The sequence below is a fragment of the Lipotes vexillifer genome, unplaced genomic scaffold (assembly GCF_000442215.2).
Source record: "Lipotes vexillifer unplaced genomic scaffold, Lipotes_vexillifer_v1.1 scaffold232, whole genome shotgun sequence".
Taxonomy (NCBI): domain Eukaryota; kingdom Metazoa; phylum Chordata; class Mammalia; order Artiodactyla; family Lipotidae; genus Lipotes; species Lipotes vexillifer.
The window spans coordinates 3,277,013-3,292,660 of record NW_006793997.1 but is presented as its reverse complement, the minus strand read 5'-3'; the positions used below and the strand labels follow the sequence as shown (position 1 = coordinate 3,292,660).

Genomic DNA, 15,648 nt, shown 5'->3' with positions numbered 1-15,648 from the left:
CACAAGAGTAGCCTATGAGCCGCGGTAGGGCAATGGTGCGTGGTGGATGGATCTGCACACAGTTCCCCCTCTGCCTGGAGAAGCGGTTCCAAGAACACACCATACTGACGTTAATCTCAGCTTTAGAAAGAGAGAGCAGTATACGCCGTAACATCCAAAACCCAGACTGCCAGAATTCCACAAAGACAGGCAAGTACAGGGACTCCCAAACAGCAGTCAACACAAAAACTCTCCACTGTTAGTTTGCGACAGGAAAATGATAAAGCAGCCTCAGACCCTGGGCCAGGTAATGAAACCGCAGATTAGAAGCAATGAGGACAAGCTGTCAGCACCGGGAAGGGATGGCTGGTAGAAGAGGGAAGAATCCCAAAGTACAATCCCCAAACTGATTTTCGGAATAAATCCCAAGTCACTTGTAAACCAAATCAGATTTACTAAATCTGAGTAACATATATTAAAAGTTGGTATTTAGGGGTTTGGGTCATACAGGTGTATGCATTTATCAGAACTCAGTGAGTGTGCGCTTAGGATTTACACATTTCATTGTATGTATTCAAGGGAAGAAAAAATATTTAAAAAAATGAACCCTAGTTTTAATAGGCAATGCTGAGGTATCAAGGGGGAGATGTACAGATGTCTGTAATTTGCTTTGAAGTGCATCCAAAAGATAGAAATGACAGATGCAATACACCCTTATAAATAGTGTGTGATGAAGTCTGCGTGGTAAAGCATTAATGATTGAAGCCAGGTGGCGGTGTACAGGTGTTCACGGCATAGTGCTCTCCGCTTTGCTGTGTGCTCAAGACTCTCTGTGATGAAATGTTAGGGAACAGTGGTATTTCAAGGGTAGATACTTTAAATTACTTGGAAATCTCAGCAGGCACTCAGTAAGTACTCACTCAGTAATAAAAATCAGTAAACCCCGATCCTTATCGGGGCTAGAACCCAAGGCATGACCGGGTTTCCAGCTGTGGCCCTTATGGCGGTGGGACCCGGAAAGTCACCGCCACTGAGGCCTTGCCACTCTCCTCCCTCTGACCAAGAAGCCCTAACTACTGTTTCACACAAAGCAGGCTAGGCTTCCATCGCGTCCGGCAAAGCCCGGATGGGATGCTGACACACACGCGGCAGCCACACTGGACACCTGCAGACCCGCCTGCCCCCAGCCAGGGTCCATGAGCAGAGTGGAGGGCCCTCCAGCCCCTACCTGATCAAACTTCTTCTGCTTCTTTTCCAGGTTGGACACCAGTTGCCGCTGGTTGTCCAAATCAACGACCAGGTCGTCCAGCTCTTGCTGAAGCCTGTTCTTGGTCTTTTCCAGTTTGTCATAAGCAGCTGCCTTCTCTTCGTACTGCTGGGTGAGGCCTTCAGTTTCCTTCTGGAACCTCTTCTTGCCCTCTTCCAGGGATTCCACGGTGCTGGCAAAGTCCTGCAGTTTCTTCTTCGAATCGGAGAGCTGAAATGGCAGTGTCCAGGGTGGGGTGAGAGGAGGGTGGTGAGGGATTCCCATCCCTGCGCCCCGGAGAAGCAAAGACCACCGACTCATTGAAGAAACTCAACAGCAGGGGGAGCCGGCGAGCCAATCAAAACGGCGCCACCATTCTACCACAATCACATCAGAGCCACTGATCTACCCTTAAGGGCTCAGGCCCAGAAAAGCAAGGACATGCAGGGGCACCTGGATGTTCAGAGTGGAGATGTGGCGCTCCAGGTTCTGCTTGGCCTCCATCTCCTCATCCAGCTGGTCCTGGAGGCTGTTCCTCTCATCCTCCAGCTGGCGCAGCTTGGTGGACACGTTGAGCTTCTGCCGGGTTTCTTCTTGAAGCAGCTCCTATGGAAAGGACACATGGAAGTCTAGGGGCCCACCCCCAGGAAGGTCGTACCCCAGGTGCCTCTGGCTGATGTGGCACAATACCCACCTGGGTGTCCTGGAGCTGGGACCCGAGGGATGCCACGTCCTTGGCCAGTTTGATGGCCTTCCCCTCTGCCTCGTTGAGCAGCCCTGTGACACTCTCAACTTCATTCTGAGGGTGCCGAGAGACCGGTTAGTCGGAACCTCTAGAACAGGATCCTCGTTAAGTAAGAGGAGCCCTTTGTACTCAGTGATAGGCCTTGGGGTATCCACTGCAAAATACCCATGAGCTAGGGGGCCTGGTCATGGTCACTCCATGGCCCCCCAGGGAAGCACATCACGTACAAGTTGCAATCCCTGGCTGTAGACTCTGGTTCTAGGACCCTGTTAGAGCCCTGTTAGACTGTAGTTAGACTGTGCTGACTGGGCCCTGATCCCTCTAAATGGATCCTGGATCCTTGCCAGGGTTGGCAAAGATGAAGCAGCAGGTCTGGACTCACTCACTCCCTAAAGTGGGGGAAGAGACGGCAGGTGGCACTTCCACTTCCAAGGGTCCTGTCCCTACCACCCCTCTTCTTCACCCCTGCTCTTTGCCCTTTCACTGACCCTTATGGCAAAACCAAAGACGCAGACACCAAAGGTAAAAAGCCTTCTAACTTTTCTCTGCCTTTTACTCCAGGAGCTGGTATCTCTGAGCAAGTCCTTTTGGAGATACCTGCACACCATCTGTCCTCTTCCCATTTACAGTAAGGATATAAATGATCTTGACTGCACTCCTTCAGGACGTTGCTTGTATTAGGATAGCAAAACCCCTGTGCCCAACTGCATGTGGAAAAATTCATGCTTAACGCTGCCCTGCACCCTCATCCCAGGCTCTAGGTGCATTAAAATCTTTATCAGAAGTGGGGCCATATCCCACCAATGGCAAGTCAGGCCAAATGTCTATTCATAGCTAATTAAGACCAAAGAAAACCAGACCATGTCATTCTTCAGCTTAAAACCCATCAGTGATTTCCCATCACTCCGAGTAAAGACCAACATACATATAATAGGGCCTTGAAGGCCCTGTGTCCTCCGGCCACAACCTACCTCTCCAATCCCATTTTGTGCCACATTTCTTACCCTCCACTAGTCTGTCCAATGTCTTACCCTCCACTAGTCTGGAGTTCTCCTGGGGCAGGGACAGTGTCCGTCTGCTTCCTTGCTCTTGTATCTCAGGATTAAACATGGTGCCTGGCATAAAGCAGGCACTCAATAAATACTCACTGAATGAGTGGAAGAGAGTTTTTAAAGATTAAATTGAATAGGGCGACCATCTCATCTCCCCAAGGAATGTAACTAGAGGAAACGGACTTGCTTTGCCACGAGAGAGGCTCTGTTAGCCGGAAGAGCCTCATCCCTCAAGGGTCGGTCCCAGCGAAGCCTGCCTCACCTGCAGTTTGTGGACCTTGTCATTGAGCTCGGCCCGGGCCCGTTCCCCATCGCTGCACTTGGACTGCAGCTCCTGCAGCTGCACCTCCAGCTTCTTCTTCTTGTGCTCCACCTCCTGCTTGGCTTGGCTCAGGACACGCAGCTCTCCAGCCAGGTCTGCGTTCTCTTTCTCCAGCGCCTGCTTGTTCTTGTCCAGGTTGGCCTTGGCCTGGCCAGAGAGGCAGAGGGGAGGGAAGGTGTTACAGCCGTGGCTGGGTGAGCATTTAAGATAGGGACCTGTGCTGTCGGGGGATCTTTCTCTTTCCTTTCCCCTCCCTCAGTAAGTCCGGGGACCTGTGCCCCCCCCCGCCTCAGGGGAGGGACACAGCACAGTGAAGAACACACAATCACCAGTAAGACTTTTTGGATTCCGTTTTCCTAAAGCTCAGAGGTTGCAAACTGGCATCCCCTGGGCTGCATCAACCCTGCCATCCTGTCCTGTTTAATCCATGCAGTACCTTTTAACATTTTAATTAAGAAATACCACATAAAGATCTGGATTCCCAGCTTCTCTTTTTAAAAATCAAATGTTCTGTTTCATGGCTAGGTGGTGGTTACACTAATGAATACATTTGTCAAAATTATTGAACTATACATTTAAAATTGGTGAATTTTGCTGCATATACCTCTGTAAGTCTGACTTTCAAAAAAACAAACTAAAGATCTGGAAACAGAGGTCTTGCCTTCCTCCAAGGTAACAATCAGCTGGATCTACATAGCAGCCAGCCCTGTAAATTGGGCAGTCACACTCCACTTGGCCCCAGTCCCCACCATTCCCCATTGTCCATCAGATTTATCACTGAATGTACACTGCCATTTCTGTGAAAGTTTAGAGAAAGTTATTTTATCTAAGTAGCTCATGTAGGTGCATGAGTTTCTCCAAGAAAAAAAGTATTTTGGGAAAAAGCAGAAGAAGGGAGGGGCCTTCTCCCAGGGCTGTAGGGAGGAGGACAGAAGCAAGAGAGAAGTGTGGGTCCCAAGAGCAGAGGAAGCAACAGTGGGCTCACCCTCAGCCCCCAGGAAGGTGCTGTGCAGTGTCCAGGCAGCCTCAGAAGCCATTCCTCTGCTCCAGGTGTGACTAAGAGCTGCTGGGACCTCAGACAGGGACAAAGTGCCTCTTAGGGTAACAGTGCAGGTTGATGAGCAAGGACCCTGGGGGACCTCACGGAATCTGGGCTCCCCAAAAACCTTTTTCCCAGAATGGTGGCAACACTATACACATGTAAGGGGATTCAAGATAGGAATGATGTTACAAGTTTTTCCCAACAATCTGAAAAGTTGCTAGAGGTCAAATAGTCCTCTTTTTCAACGCTCCTGAGATGGTGGACAGGCGTTCCCAGCCTCTTCTTATACAGGTCAGATGTGTATGCTGTCTGCCGGTGGTGTGAACAACTGAGTCTTTCCAAAGAGGCCAGGCTGTGAATCCGGGGTGTGGTTTCCAGCCCCTGCTCACCTCTGACAGCCACCTGGCTCGGCGCTGGTCAGTTACCTTTCCAGGCCCCACTCTTCCAAACACAGTAAGAGGGACGCATACACCTTACTATTGTCTGGAGGGCTTACTGTTTCAGAAGGTGGGAAGAGCCCATTTAGGTTCAGATTCTATCACAATAAAAAATAACTTCTGAACATAAAAAAGGGAAGACAATTAAAAGGGGACATACATGTTATAGATAAAATTAGCAAGGTCTTATTTATCCAACACATATAAAGAACAGACAGAACGCTGAAGATTCATATTCAGACCCCATGTGACAAGTGACAAGGGGACATGAACAGGCGTCCTTTTCTCCACTTGGAGCACGAGGGGTGTTCAGTCTGGCACAGCACGTTTCAGCGTGGGCCCTGGAGATCTGCATTTTAGCAAAGGTCACGCGTGAAATTAAATGAGTCAGTGTCCGTAAAACGTTGGAACAGTGGCATATAATCAGTACGGTATGAGGGATTGCTGGCATTATTTAAATGTACGGGAAAATTCTGAGATTCTGATAGAACCGGTGGTGAACCAGCTCATAGAAGAACATTTACTTTGGCAATAGAAACAAATGCAAACTCCAACAATTTTTAGGTAACGCAACAGCCATTTAATCTAGAAAGTGCAGGGGGGAAGCCGTAGCACCGAGGATGGTATAATTCAGACTCTCAGGGAAGCAACCTGGCAGGATGTCGTAAGCTAAAAAAATTCCCTCCTGGGAATGAAATAGAAGGAAATTCTCCAAAGGGAGAGAAAGTTCCCGATATGAAGCATTAAGAGTAGAGCTATTTAACTGTCTCAAGTCCCATATACCCCAAGTAGCCAACCATGGGAGAAAGAAAGATTAGATCTAGCCATTCTCAAACTACACCAGGGGACTTCCCTGGTGGTGCACTGGTTAAGAATCTGCCTGCCAATGCAGGGGACACGGGTTGGAGCCCTGGTCCGGGAAGATCCCACATGCCATGGAGCAACTAAGCCTGTGCACCACAACTACTGAGCCTGTGCTCTAGAGCCCATGAGCCTAAAGCCCATGCTCTGCAACGAGAAGCCACCCTAATGAGAAGCCCACGCACCGCAACGAAGAGTAGCCCCCGCTTGCCGCAACTAGAGAAAGCCCACACACCGTAACGAAAACCCAACGCAGCCAAGATAAATTAATTAATTAAAAAAAAAAACAAAACTACACCAGGGAGAGCTGTCTTGCTACTCAAATCAAATAATGATAGTCTTCTGATCTGCAGAGAAATGAAGATGGCTACAAGGTTCTCAGTGTTGTTACCTTCCCAGAAGTTTTGCTAAACTTTGCTTATCCATAAGAGCAGTGTATAGTAGACCCTACCCTGGAGAGGCTAAGAAGTGGGTCCAGAGCCAGACTGCTTGGATGCTCGCTGACTAGCTGTGTGACCTCTAGGTGCTCTGGACCTCAGTTCCTTCATGTGTAAAATGAGCTTCACTGTACCTATCCCAGTGGGTGGTTGTAAAGATTAATCAGCATAATATACAGTAGGCACTTAATAAATGCTGGCTGCCATCACTCTCATTCGAATCGTTGTAGCTTGTTATTGGTCTCAGTATAGACACTGATATGTAGTTATTTGAAGCTGTTGACATATCGTTCTTGACATTTTGTTGTCACAAAAAAAGCATCGCAACTCACCCTCTTGAACTGCTCCAGCTGCTCAGTGAGCTCCTCCATGGCCTGTGTGTGCTTCTGCCTCATCTCCTGCACCTGGGCCTCGTGGGACTGAGTCTCCTCGTCCAGTGCCTTCTTCAGCATCGTCACCTCCTGCTCCCTCTTGGCCCTGGACAGGAAGAATACAGTGGCTGGCGGTGGAGGAGACAGCGGTTCACCTCAGACAGTACTGTGCAGAAGAACGAGCGCTCTCCCGGGTGACCTTGGGGGAGTCACCTGACCTCTCTGGACCTGGAATTTCCTCAAAACGAGGAGCATGCTGTCTGCCCAGAATCTCCCAGTGCTGGCAAACAAATACACAAAATACAGCACATGATATTGTTGGAAGAATGCAAAGTGAATTGCAAACTGTACCGTAAATATTAACATTAGCTCTTACTGAGCATGCACAATATGCCAGGCCCTGACCTAAGTTCATCTCATATAATATTCAGAGTGACCCTAAGAGGCAAGAATATTATTTCTATTTTATAGATGAGGAAACTAAAGCTAAGAAAGAGTAAGCAGCTTGCCCAAGCTGTTGAAACCATTGTGTGACGGGGCGAGAATCTGAACCCAAACAGCCTGACTCTGTGGCCTCGCTCTGAGCCATTGCACTGGGCCAGTGGGAATGGAGAAGAACATTGTGCTGGCTTCTAGGCCCAGGTAAGTGATGTAGCACAAAACCCAAAATGTGGGAAATAAATCTCCATGTTAGCGCTTGATACAGGGTGCACTCAAAGCACATTTGTGTATTTGTTGAATGAATAAGCGATCTAGTTTCACTAAAGTCAGGCAGTAACTTTCATTATCTGGCAGGTGACCCGTTCTTATGGTGGGTTTTGTTTTTGTGTTTTTTGGTTGTTGTTGGCTGTTAGCCTGCAGTGACTCTTTAATCAGAGACCAATCTAATAAATATTTTGAAAATTTGACACACACAGGAAAAGACAGGAATGAAATCCCCCAAAATGTTAACTGTGGTGGGACTGGGGGTGATGCTTTTGGTATCTACTTTCCTACAGTTTTCAAATCATTCTCTAATTGAGTATATCCTCTGACTGTGATGCAAAATAAGATTAAAAATAAGCATGCTTATATTAGTTAAGGCAAAATACAATCAGGCCGATAAACGTAGGGCCTGAGGAACCCCATGACCCAGGATCTGCTCGGGTATGCCCCTCTCCACCGTCGCATCAGCGTGGTGGGCCAGTGGGGCGGGGGCCCCTCACCTGAGCTCCTGTTGGGTGGCCGTGCTGTCTAGCGTGTCCTCCAGCTCCGTCTTCAGCGCCTCCAGCTCCTCCCCGAGGTCCCGCTTCTGCTTCTCAGCTTTGCTCCTCGCGGCCCGTTCTGAGTCCAGGTCCTCCTGGAGGTCTGAGATGTGACCCTCCAGCTCCCGGATCTTCTTCAGGGCATTGTTCTTCTGAGCGATTTCATCATCAAGCCTGCCGGGGACGGGTCCCCAGAATTAAGACCCTGGGGTCCTGAGCCCCCTGCTATCCATCCCACAATGTGGCCAAAAATGGCTTTATGGAACCAGCCATTTGGGTTCCATACATATCAAAACATGTTTTGCTCATGTCCCGAGACACAGCAGACCACTTCTTGCCATGCTGGACGGTTTGGAGGCTTATGCAGAAACGTGGTTTCCAAGGGCTGATGTAAAAAAACAGGTCACGCTGCACATGTGCGTGCGTGCGTGTGTGTGTGTGTGTGTGTGTGTGTGTGTGAGAGAGAGAGAGAGAGAGAGAGAGAGAGAGAGAGAGAGAGAGAGAGAGGCAGAGGCAGAGACAGAGAGACATAGACAATACAAAGCGCTGTCCCAGACTAGCAAGGTGCCTTGTCTACATTAGGAGCCTAATAGATGCTTTCTGAATGTTAGACAATTATTCCTCCCTGGCAATTACTGGTTTATTCTTTCTTCCATCTGCTCAGCGTCTGAGTTCTGCTACATGCAAAGCTCTTAGCCAGACACTGCTTGGGGGTGGGGTGGGGGAGGATGTTAAAACCGGGGGAGGCAGTGACTGGGGGTCAGTGTAGGACATGGGGAGCCTTGTCTGAATGGCACGGAAAGGAGCTCCCTCCTGACCACTGTGGAGCTGCCTCTGATTTTGCCCACGATGGATGGAAAGGGACCCTCAGGAGGGAAGGCACAAGGTGGCCCATCACCCTCGCACTGTCACATGGCACAAACGGGCTGAGGGAGAGCTGGCCAGGGGATCAATCAGAGAATGGATCCCAGCCTGTCTCTCAAAAGCTGGGTGACTGTCACATGTCCCTTCACCTCCCCTGGCTTAGCTTCCTCCTCAGTGAATGGAGGTAACAGCCGCATACCTGGCCAAGTGTCTGCAAAGACACTGCTTGAGCAGAACTTAGCATACGGCGAGCAGGCTAATACCCATTAGTTGTTGCTGCTGTAATACCCCCAGGGGGAAGCCGTTAGAGTGAATCCAGCTCAGAGCCGGGAGAAGGGGGCACAGAGGAAAGGGTGTGGGACACACCTCAGGGGACGGGCAGACTCTGAGGACTGCTGCACACTGTGCGTGGGACAAGAAGGAGGGTAAAAGCTAGGGAGGAGACATTTGCAAGAAGAAGGACCTCAGAAGGAGGGGGCGGGGCACAGGAGGGTCCTCTCACCCTCAGACACGTGGTGTTTGCGGTGCCAACAGAACAGACTCCGTGCACAACCAGAAACCCAGAAGCGGGGTGTAGACGACAAAGGCTGGGCACCCAAGAGGCAGACACAGTGGGAGAAGAGAGGATGAGTTTGGAGGGAAGAGAAGAAAGTCAAAGGCAAAGTTCTGAAGGTGCCAGCAGGACTGGGAGGCACCCGGGAGGCCTGGCCTGGGCCACCTAGCATGAGATGGAGGCCTGCCTGGAGGAGGAGGAGGAGGAAGACCGAGGCCCCCCCGCAGATCGGCAGTGGCCCTCAGGGCACCAGCACACACTGGACCTGCCCCGCCAGCCTCGCTACCTGCCCAGGGCTGCCTGCAGCTCCTCCTCCTTCTTGGCCAGCTGCATCTTGAGCTCAGCGATCTGTGCCTGCAGGTCGGCTACCTGCTCGTGGAAGTCGCTGGCCTCGCCCTCCAGCTTCCTCTTCAGCTTCTCCAGCTCCTGCCGGCTCTTCTCCTCCTTCTTCAGCCGCACTACAACAAAGCCAGGGCCCCTCAGGAGGCGGACACTACCAGAGAGACCCCTGGAGGACGAGCCTTTCCGCTCAGGCATTTCACATGGAGGAAATCCACACTCACACATCCCCCCCCACTGTTAACTGTCCCGCCGGCACCACTGTCTTGTGGAAGCAAAGTCAGTCCTGGTGACAAGCACCTTGTGGAATTAACGTGTGTGTTCACTAAGGGTGAGCAGGCAGCTGGATAGGGTTGTCCCCTTCCTGCAATAATCTTCCATTCTCAAATTTCCTGTCTGATACTCCTACTTTTAAAATGTCCACTCAAAACATCACTGGGGGACTTCCCTGGTGGCGCGGTGGTTAAGAATCCGCCTGCCAATGCAGGGGACGCGGGTTCGAGTCCTGGCCCGAGAAGATCCCACATGCCGCTGAGCAACTAAGCCCGTGCGCCACAACTACTGAGCCTGAGCTCTAGAGCCCGCGAGCCACAACTACTGAGCCTGAGCTCTAGAGCCCGCGAGCCACAACTACTGAGCCCACACGCCACAACTACTGAAGCCCGCCTGCCTAGAGCCCATGCTCCACAGCAAGAGAAGCCACCGCAATGAGAAGCCCACGCACCACAACGAAGGGTAGCCTCCGCTCGCCGCAACTAGAGAAAGCCCACGTGCAGCAACGAAGACCCAATGCAGCCATAAATAAATATATATATATATATATATATATATAATTTTTTAAAAAACAAAAAAAAATATCACCGGGTAGCCGTTTTACCTTCCAGTTCTGAAATCATAGATTCGTGCTTATTTTTCAGCTTGGTAAGATTCTTGGCTTTTTCTTCCTCTTCTGCAAGATTTGTTGTTAAGTCACTAATCCTCTCTTCAAGGAGTTTTCGCTCCTTTGGGGGGAAAGAAAAAGAAATATCATTCGTTTTTTCCTTTTCTCCAGGGTCTACATTTCACTGTTAGTAATTTCCAGATAAACAGTTGAAAGGAAAGCCCACATTATAACCAAATGCAGCCTAGAGTTTTCAACGGGGAAAGAGAAGTTCCTTAACAATAATAATTTCCAAAGATTGACTACTCCTCATCTCAGGCCCCTCCACCCCTCAACTTCATGTCCCAGCCAGGGGGCCCCTCTTTCCTTTCCTACCACAGGCCAGCTCCTCCCAGCCTCAGGGCTCTTGCACAGACGGGACCATCTGCTTGGGATGTGCCTCCACCCCCTCTCCTTCTAACTGCTTCTCACTATTCAGGTTTCCACTTAAATGTCACTTCCTCCAGGAAGCCTCCCCTGAATCCCACCCCTCATCCCCTAGTGCTCTGGTCTTATAAGATGGTGAACACCTCCTTCAGAGTCCTGATCACAATGGCAATTAACGTTTGCGTGTATGACTATCTACTTGCTGCCTCACTAGGATATAAGCCCTACGAGGACAGAGTCCTCCTCCACTGTGCGTGCCCTGCACCTGACATGGACTGGCTCGCAGTCGGTGCCCAGCTCAAAGGACTAAAGGTAGTCCGCCTCAGTGGGGCTGCTTAGTGGTTACTGACTAGGGTGACCTAGTCATCCTGGTTTACACTGAGACATTTCCGTCTTAGGGGCTGAAAGTCCCACATCCCAGAAACCCTTCGGTCCCAGGACAGCTGGTTCCCCTATTACCAACCGCAAATAGACGGTGAGAATGTGAGAGGGGCCCCTGAATCCAGGCACATTGCCCTCCCACCCTTGTATAACTTGGGGGTTCCACTGGTCGTGGTGTTTCTGAGACTTGCTCCGTGGCAGCCCTGGTGCTGGTGGGACCACCGGGGACCCCATCCATGGCACACCTGCATCCAGACGGCAGTCACAAGGCCGCCACGTCAATGCTGGACGTAACTACTTGCTCAGCCTTCAATACCTTGTCTCTGACTAAAAAGGGAAGGCATCTGGAGTCCTCAGCCCTCATGAGCCTGTCATTTTAACAAAGACGCTCAACCCCACTCACTTTTGACAGTTTATTGTTCTGATCATCCATGACCAGAATATCATCCTCCAGTTTCTTGATCTTGGCCTCAGCCGTGACCTTCTCAAGTTGTAGCTTCTGCCTGGCAGCTTCCTCTTCCTCCAGCTGTTCTTCCAGGTCCTTTGTGGGGGAAGGAAAAGAATCACAACCTTGCTTAAAACAAAGTCACTCTCCCGGAGCTCTGGGGACTCATGGATACAGAGGCTTAGCCTGATGGCCCCCTGCAGTGCTCTGCCATCTCCTTTCATCACAAAGAAAAGGTTTGGGTAAGCCACTTTCCTTTGTGGAGCCTCAGTCTCCTCCTCTGTAAAATGGGGATAGTAGAAACCATGGTGGTTTAAAAATATGTCCATAAATTCTTTGATACTCTTCCCTTCAAGAGGTGGAGCCTAATTCTCCTCCCCTTGAGTGTCAGCTGGACTTAGTGACTTGCTTCTAACAAATAATATCAAGAGGAAGTGACGGAGTGTATAAGTCAGAGATTAGGCTATAGAAGGCTTTGCAGCTTCCTCCCTGTTGTCTCTTCATTCACTCCATCTGGGGAAAGCCAGCCACCACATTGTGAGGGCACTCAAGCAGCCCTATGGAGAAGCCCACATAGTGAGGAATGGAGGCCTCCTGCCTACAGTCGTGTGAGTGAGCCATGTGCAAGTGAGTCCTCCAGCCCCAGTCCAGCCTTCAGATGCTGCAGCCCAGGCTGACATCCTGACTGCAACCTTGTGCGGGGCTCTAAGCCAGAATCACCCAGCTAAGCCACTCTCAAGAGTCACGACTGTGTGAGATAAATGTTTGTTATTTCCAAGCTGCTAAGTTTTGGGGTGTTTTGGTTCTGCAACAATAGCTTACTGATACAATTACCCCTCACCCAGGGTTGCTATTAGGAAGAAAGGTGTTTGCACATGAAAGGCAGGGCAGTAGAACTGAGCAGGCTTCCACGGAGACCTTTGTGGGCAGATGGTGGTTTCTCTCCGAGCCTTAGTCTCTTTCTCTGTCCAAAGGGGACATACAACGTCAGATGCACCTCACAGGCCTGCCGTGAGGGTCAAGGGATTTCGTACCCACCGAGGGCTGCCCCTGCAGTGCCTTACCAGCATCTGCTGGGCCATCTTCTTCCGTTCTGCCTGCAGCTGCTGGCCCCGGTCTTCCTCCTCCTCCAGGCGGGCCTCCATCTCATGCAGGATCTCCTCCAGCTCCTGCTTCTTGGCTGCCAGCCGGACCCGCATCTCCTCGGCCTCCGCGTACAGCTCCGTCTCTGCCTGCAGCTGCTCCTGAAGCAGGTTCTTCTCCTCGGTCAGCTGCATGCAGAGGGTGGGGAGACGGCCCGTGAGCCCCACAGGAGCAGGCTTCCTGCCCTCCACGGCCCCGGCCAGGCTCCCGGCCCGGTACCTGCGCGTGTTTCTGGCCCAGCTCCTTGAGCTCGCTTTCTGCCTTCTGCTGCCGCTCCTTGGTCTTCTGCAGCTCATCCTCCTTGGCCTGCATCTCCTCCTCCTGCCTCGTCACCTGCAGCAGGGGCTTCACCTGCACACACAGGGTCAGCCCGTCACTTGCTTTCGTGGCACAAGGGAAACACTCTCGTAATAAATACATCAGTGGTTCTCAGCAAGGGACAATTTTACCCCACTCGCAGATCCTAATGGGATATTTGGCAATTTCTGGGGGCAGTTTTAGCTGTCACAACTGGGGTGGGGAATGCTACTGGCATCTAGTGGATATAGGCCAGGGATGCTGCCCACCATTCTAGAATGCTCAGGACAACCCCCCCGGCACAGAATTATCCATCCCAAAATATCAGCAGTGCTGAGATTGAAAAATCCTAAATTAGAGCAATGGGAAAAGGTGCAGAGTGAAAGGAGAAAGTCTCCTCTCCCCCCATTTAGTCCCATCCTGAGAGAGAACTGCTGCCGACAAACTGATATGTTTCCCTCCAAAGAGAAAAGGAAAGAAAATCCCCTACATCCTACCTCCCATTCTCAGCATTGTCCTACACATTAAAAAAATATACCTGAGATCACGCTGCCCAGTGTTACATGCTGCTTTTTATTTTTGGCTGCGCTGCACGGTTTGTGGGATCTTAGTTCCCCGACCAGGGATTGAACCCAGGCGCCTGGCAGTGAAAGCGTGGAGTCCTGACCACTAGACCGCCAGGGAATTCCCTACTTGCTGCTTTTATTACTAAAAGCTATAAGATAATTATCACCCCATGCTGTCCCATCAGCTTTACAACTTGACTTGTAGATAACCATCATTTTTAATGGTTGAAAAATATCCCATTGATGGATGAGCTGGTGTGAGTCAGTCTGCCAGGGCTGGGCATTGAAATTTTGCTCTTGTAAATGAATGTCCTTCATTCTTGATTTTATTTCAGATGGTTTTCTGAGAAGAGTTTTCTAGAAGTTGGGTCAGTGGGGATGAACATTTCCAAAAGCAGCTTCCCCTCACTGCTCTTCACCAAGCTGACTCTTAACTCCTGTGTTCAAGCCCTGCCTGGCACTAGGGGAGCCCCTGTCAGACACACTGTGGCTTCCTTCCTGTGCTGATCCCAGTCTGCCGTGGGCATTGGTTCCTGTGCAGACCCCACCTGCTTCCCCACTCGACTAGAATATTCATGAGGCCACAGGGCATCCCTAGCACCTTGCATGTGTCTGGTGCACGGTAGTTACTCAATACATACTTGCTCAGTAAAAAGGTTTGTGCCCATTTACACACTCAAGGGCACCTAAGAGAAAGCCATGTCTGTCCCTGCAGAGCAAGTCTTTGCACGATTGGCTCATGACAGCCAGCGATGCTGCAAGACCAAGTTGTACCCAGAGAAAAAAACAATGGATATACACAACAAGCTGGGTGGAGGGATCTCCAGGGAATGATGCTTCGTGACAAAAGCCCATCTCAAAAGGTGACATACTGAAGGACCCCGTTTATATAACATCCTTGAGATGACAAAATTATAGAAATGGAGAACAGATTCGTGCTTGCTGGGGCTATGGAGGGAAGTGGGTAGGGCTCTAAAGGCACAATAGGTGATCCTCGTGGTGACGGAAAGGCTCTGCCTCTGGGTTAAGGTCATGGCTGTAACCCATGTGCCGAAGAGGGGGCCTTTCTCAGGCCCAGAGAATCGCCAAAGGGCAAGGTTTGGTTTCAAGCCCGCAGTTGCACACCTGCTGTCAATCACCTGCAGTCCCACATGGACAGCGTCCAAGTGAAGACCCAGGACTGGGAGGGGGGTGGGGGGGTGGGAGAAGGAAGCACTCACTTTGGTGAAGAGCCGCCACCACTGCCAGTTCCGCAGCTTGAGGTAGGCGGCGCAGTTCCTCTGAATCACTTTCATGGCCGTCAGCTGCTGCTGCCTCTTGGCAAAAGCCCTGGGGAGAGGGAAGGGGAGCTGTGAGAAGACCTGCTTGGCTCAACACACACCTCACTGTGTTGTCACAGCATCCCGCCCCGCAGCATCCCGAAGCCAGGACGCTTCTGTTTGGCTTGTGATTTAGTGACTTGTACAAGGACGTCCCCCATTCTCTCCAGCCCAGATTCTCCAGGAAGCTCTGAGCATCAGCAAAAGTATACCATCTGGAGGCCAGAGCCTTTCTCAGTGGACAAGGAAGACCCAAGGCTCACAAAATGCCCCGGATTCAGATCTGTGGTCCTGACAACACCTAGGAAATTGATCTACGCTACACCATTCCTAAGGGGTGTCCTACACCCTCAGCTGTGCCACATCTTCCCCAAAGCTGAGTGTCTGACAAACCTATCCTTTCCTCAGATAATTAAAAATCCCATACCTGACACAGAACCAGCACTCTTCCTACTTAAGGGCTACTGGGTCTGAGAAACCACAGAACAGTGAGCACCATCCTCTCACCTCTGTGCGGCTGCCATTGCGGCTGCCATCTTGGATGTGGGTGAATTTGAAGAATAAAATTGCCCCAGTTAGTTAGTCTGGAGGTGGGAGGGGTGGCAACAGAGAATTTAGTTATGAAATTTAACAGTTTAGGTCTGTCCCTGGGCCAAGAGCTCCCCAGATCTGGCCTTGACCATCCTGGGTCTACTTGAC

At 50.7% G+C, this 15,648-nt stretch overlaps 1 protein-coding gene across 5 annotated transcripts in view; it reads right to left on the bottom strand.

Moving 5' to 3' along the window:
• MYH11 (myosin heavy chain 11) overlaps nucleotides 1-15,648 on the bottom strand; it is a 125,137-nt gene that overhangs the window by 12,591 nt on the left and 96,898 nt on the right. For all 5 annotated transcript variants that reach the window (XM_007466941.1, XM_007466942.1, XM_007466944.1 and 2 more), the window contains 12 exons: nucleotides 14,851-14,959; nucleotides 12,987-13,118; nucleotides 12,689-12,895; nucleotides 11,583-11,720; nucleotides 10,370-10,493; nucleotides 9,440-9,611; nucleotides 7,698-7,910; nucleotides 6,454-6,598; nucleotides 3,285-3,491; nucleotides 1,920-2,024; nucleotides 1,679-1,831; nucleotides 1,208-1,456 (listed from right to left, as the gene is read on the bottom strand). In XM_007466941.1, the coding sequence (XP_007467003.1) occupies nucleotides 1,208-1,456; nucleotides 1,679-1,831; nucleotides 1,920-2,024; nucleotides 3,285-3,491; nucleotides 6,454-6,598; nucleotides 7,698-7,910; nucleotides 9,440-9,611; nucleotides 10,370-10,493; nucleotides 11,583-11,720; nucleotides 12,689-12,895; nucleotides 12,987-13,118; nucleotides 14,851-14,959 (1,954 nt within the window). The remainder of the gene's footprint in view (nucleotides 1-1,207; nucleotides 1,457-1,678; nucleotides 1,832-1,919; nucleotides 2,025-3,284; nucleotides 3,492-6,453; nucleotides 6,599-7,697; nucleotides 7,911-9,439; nucleotides 9,612-10,369; nucleotides 10,494-11,582; nucleotides 11,721-12,688; nucleotides 12,896-12,986; nucleotides 13,119-14,850; nucleotides 14,960-15,648) is intronic.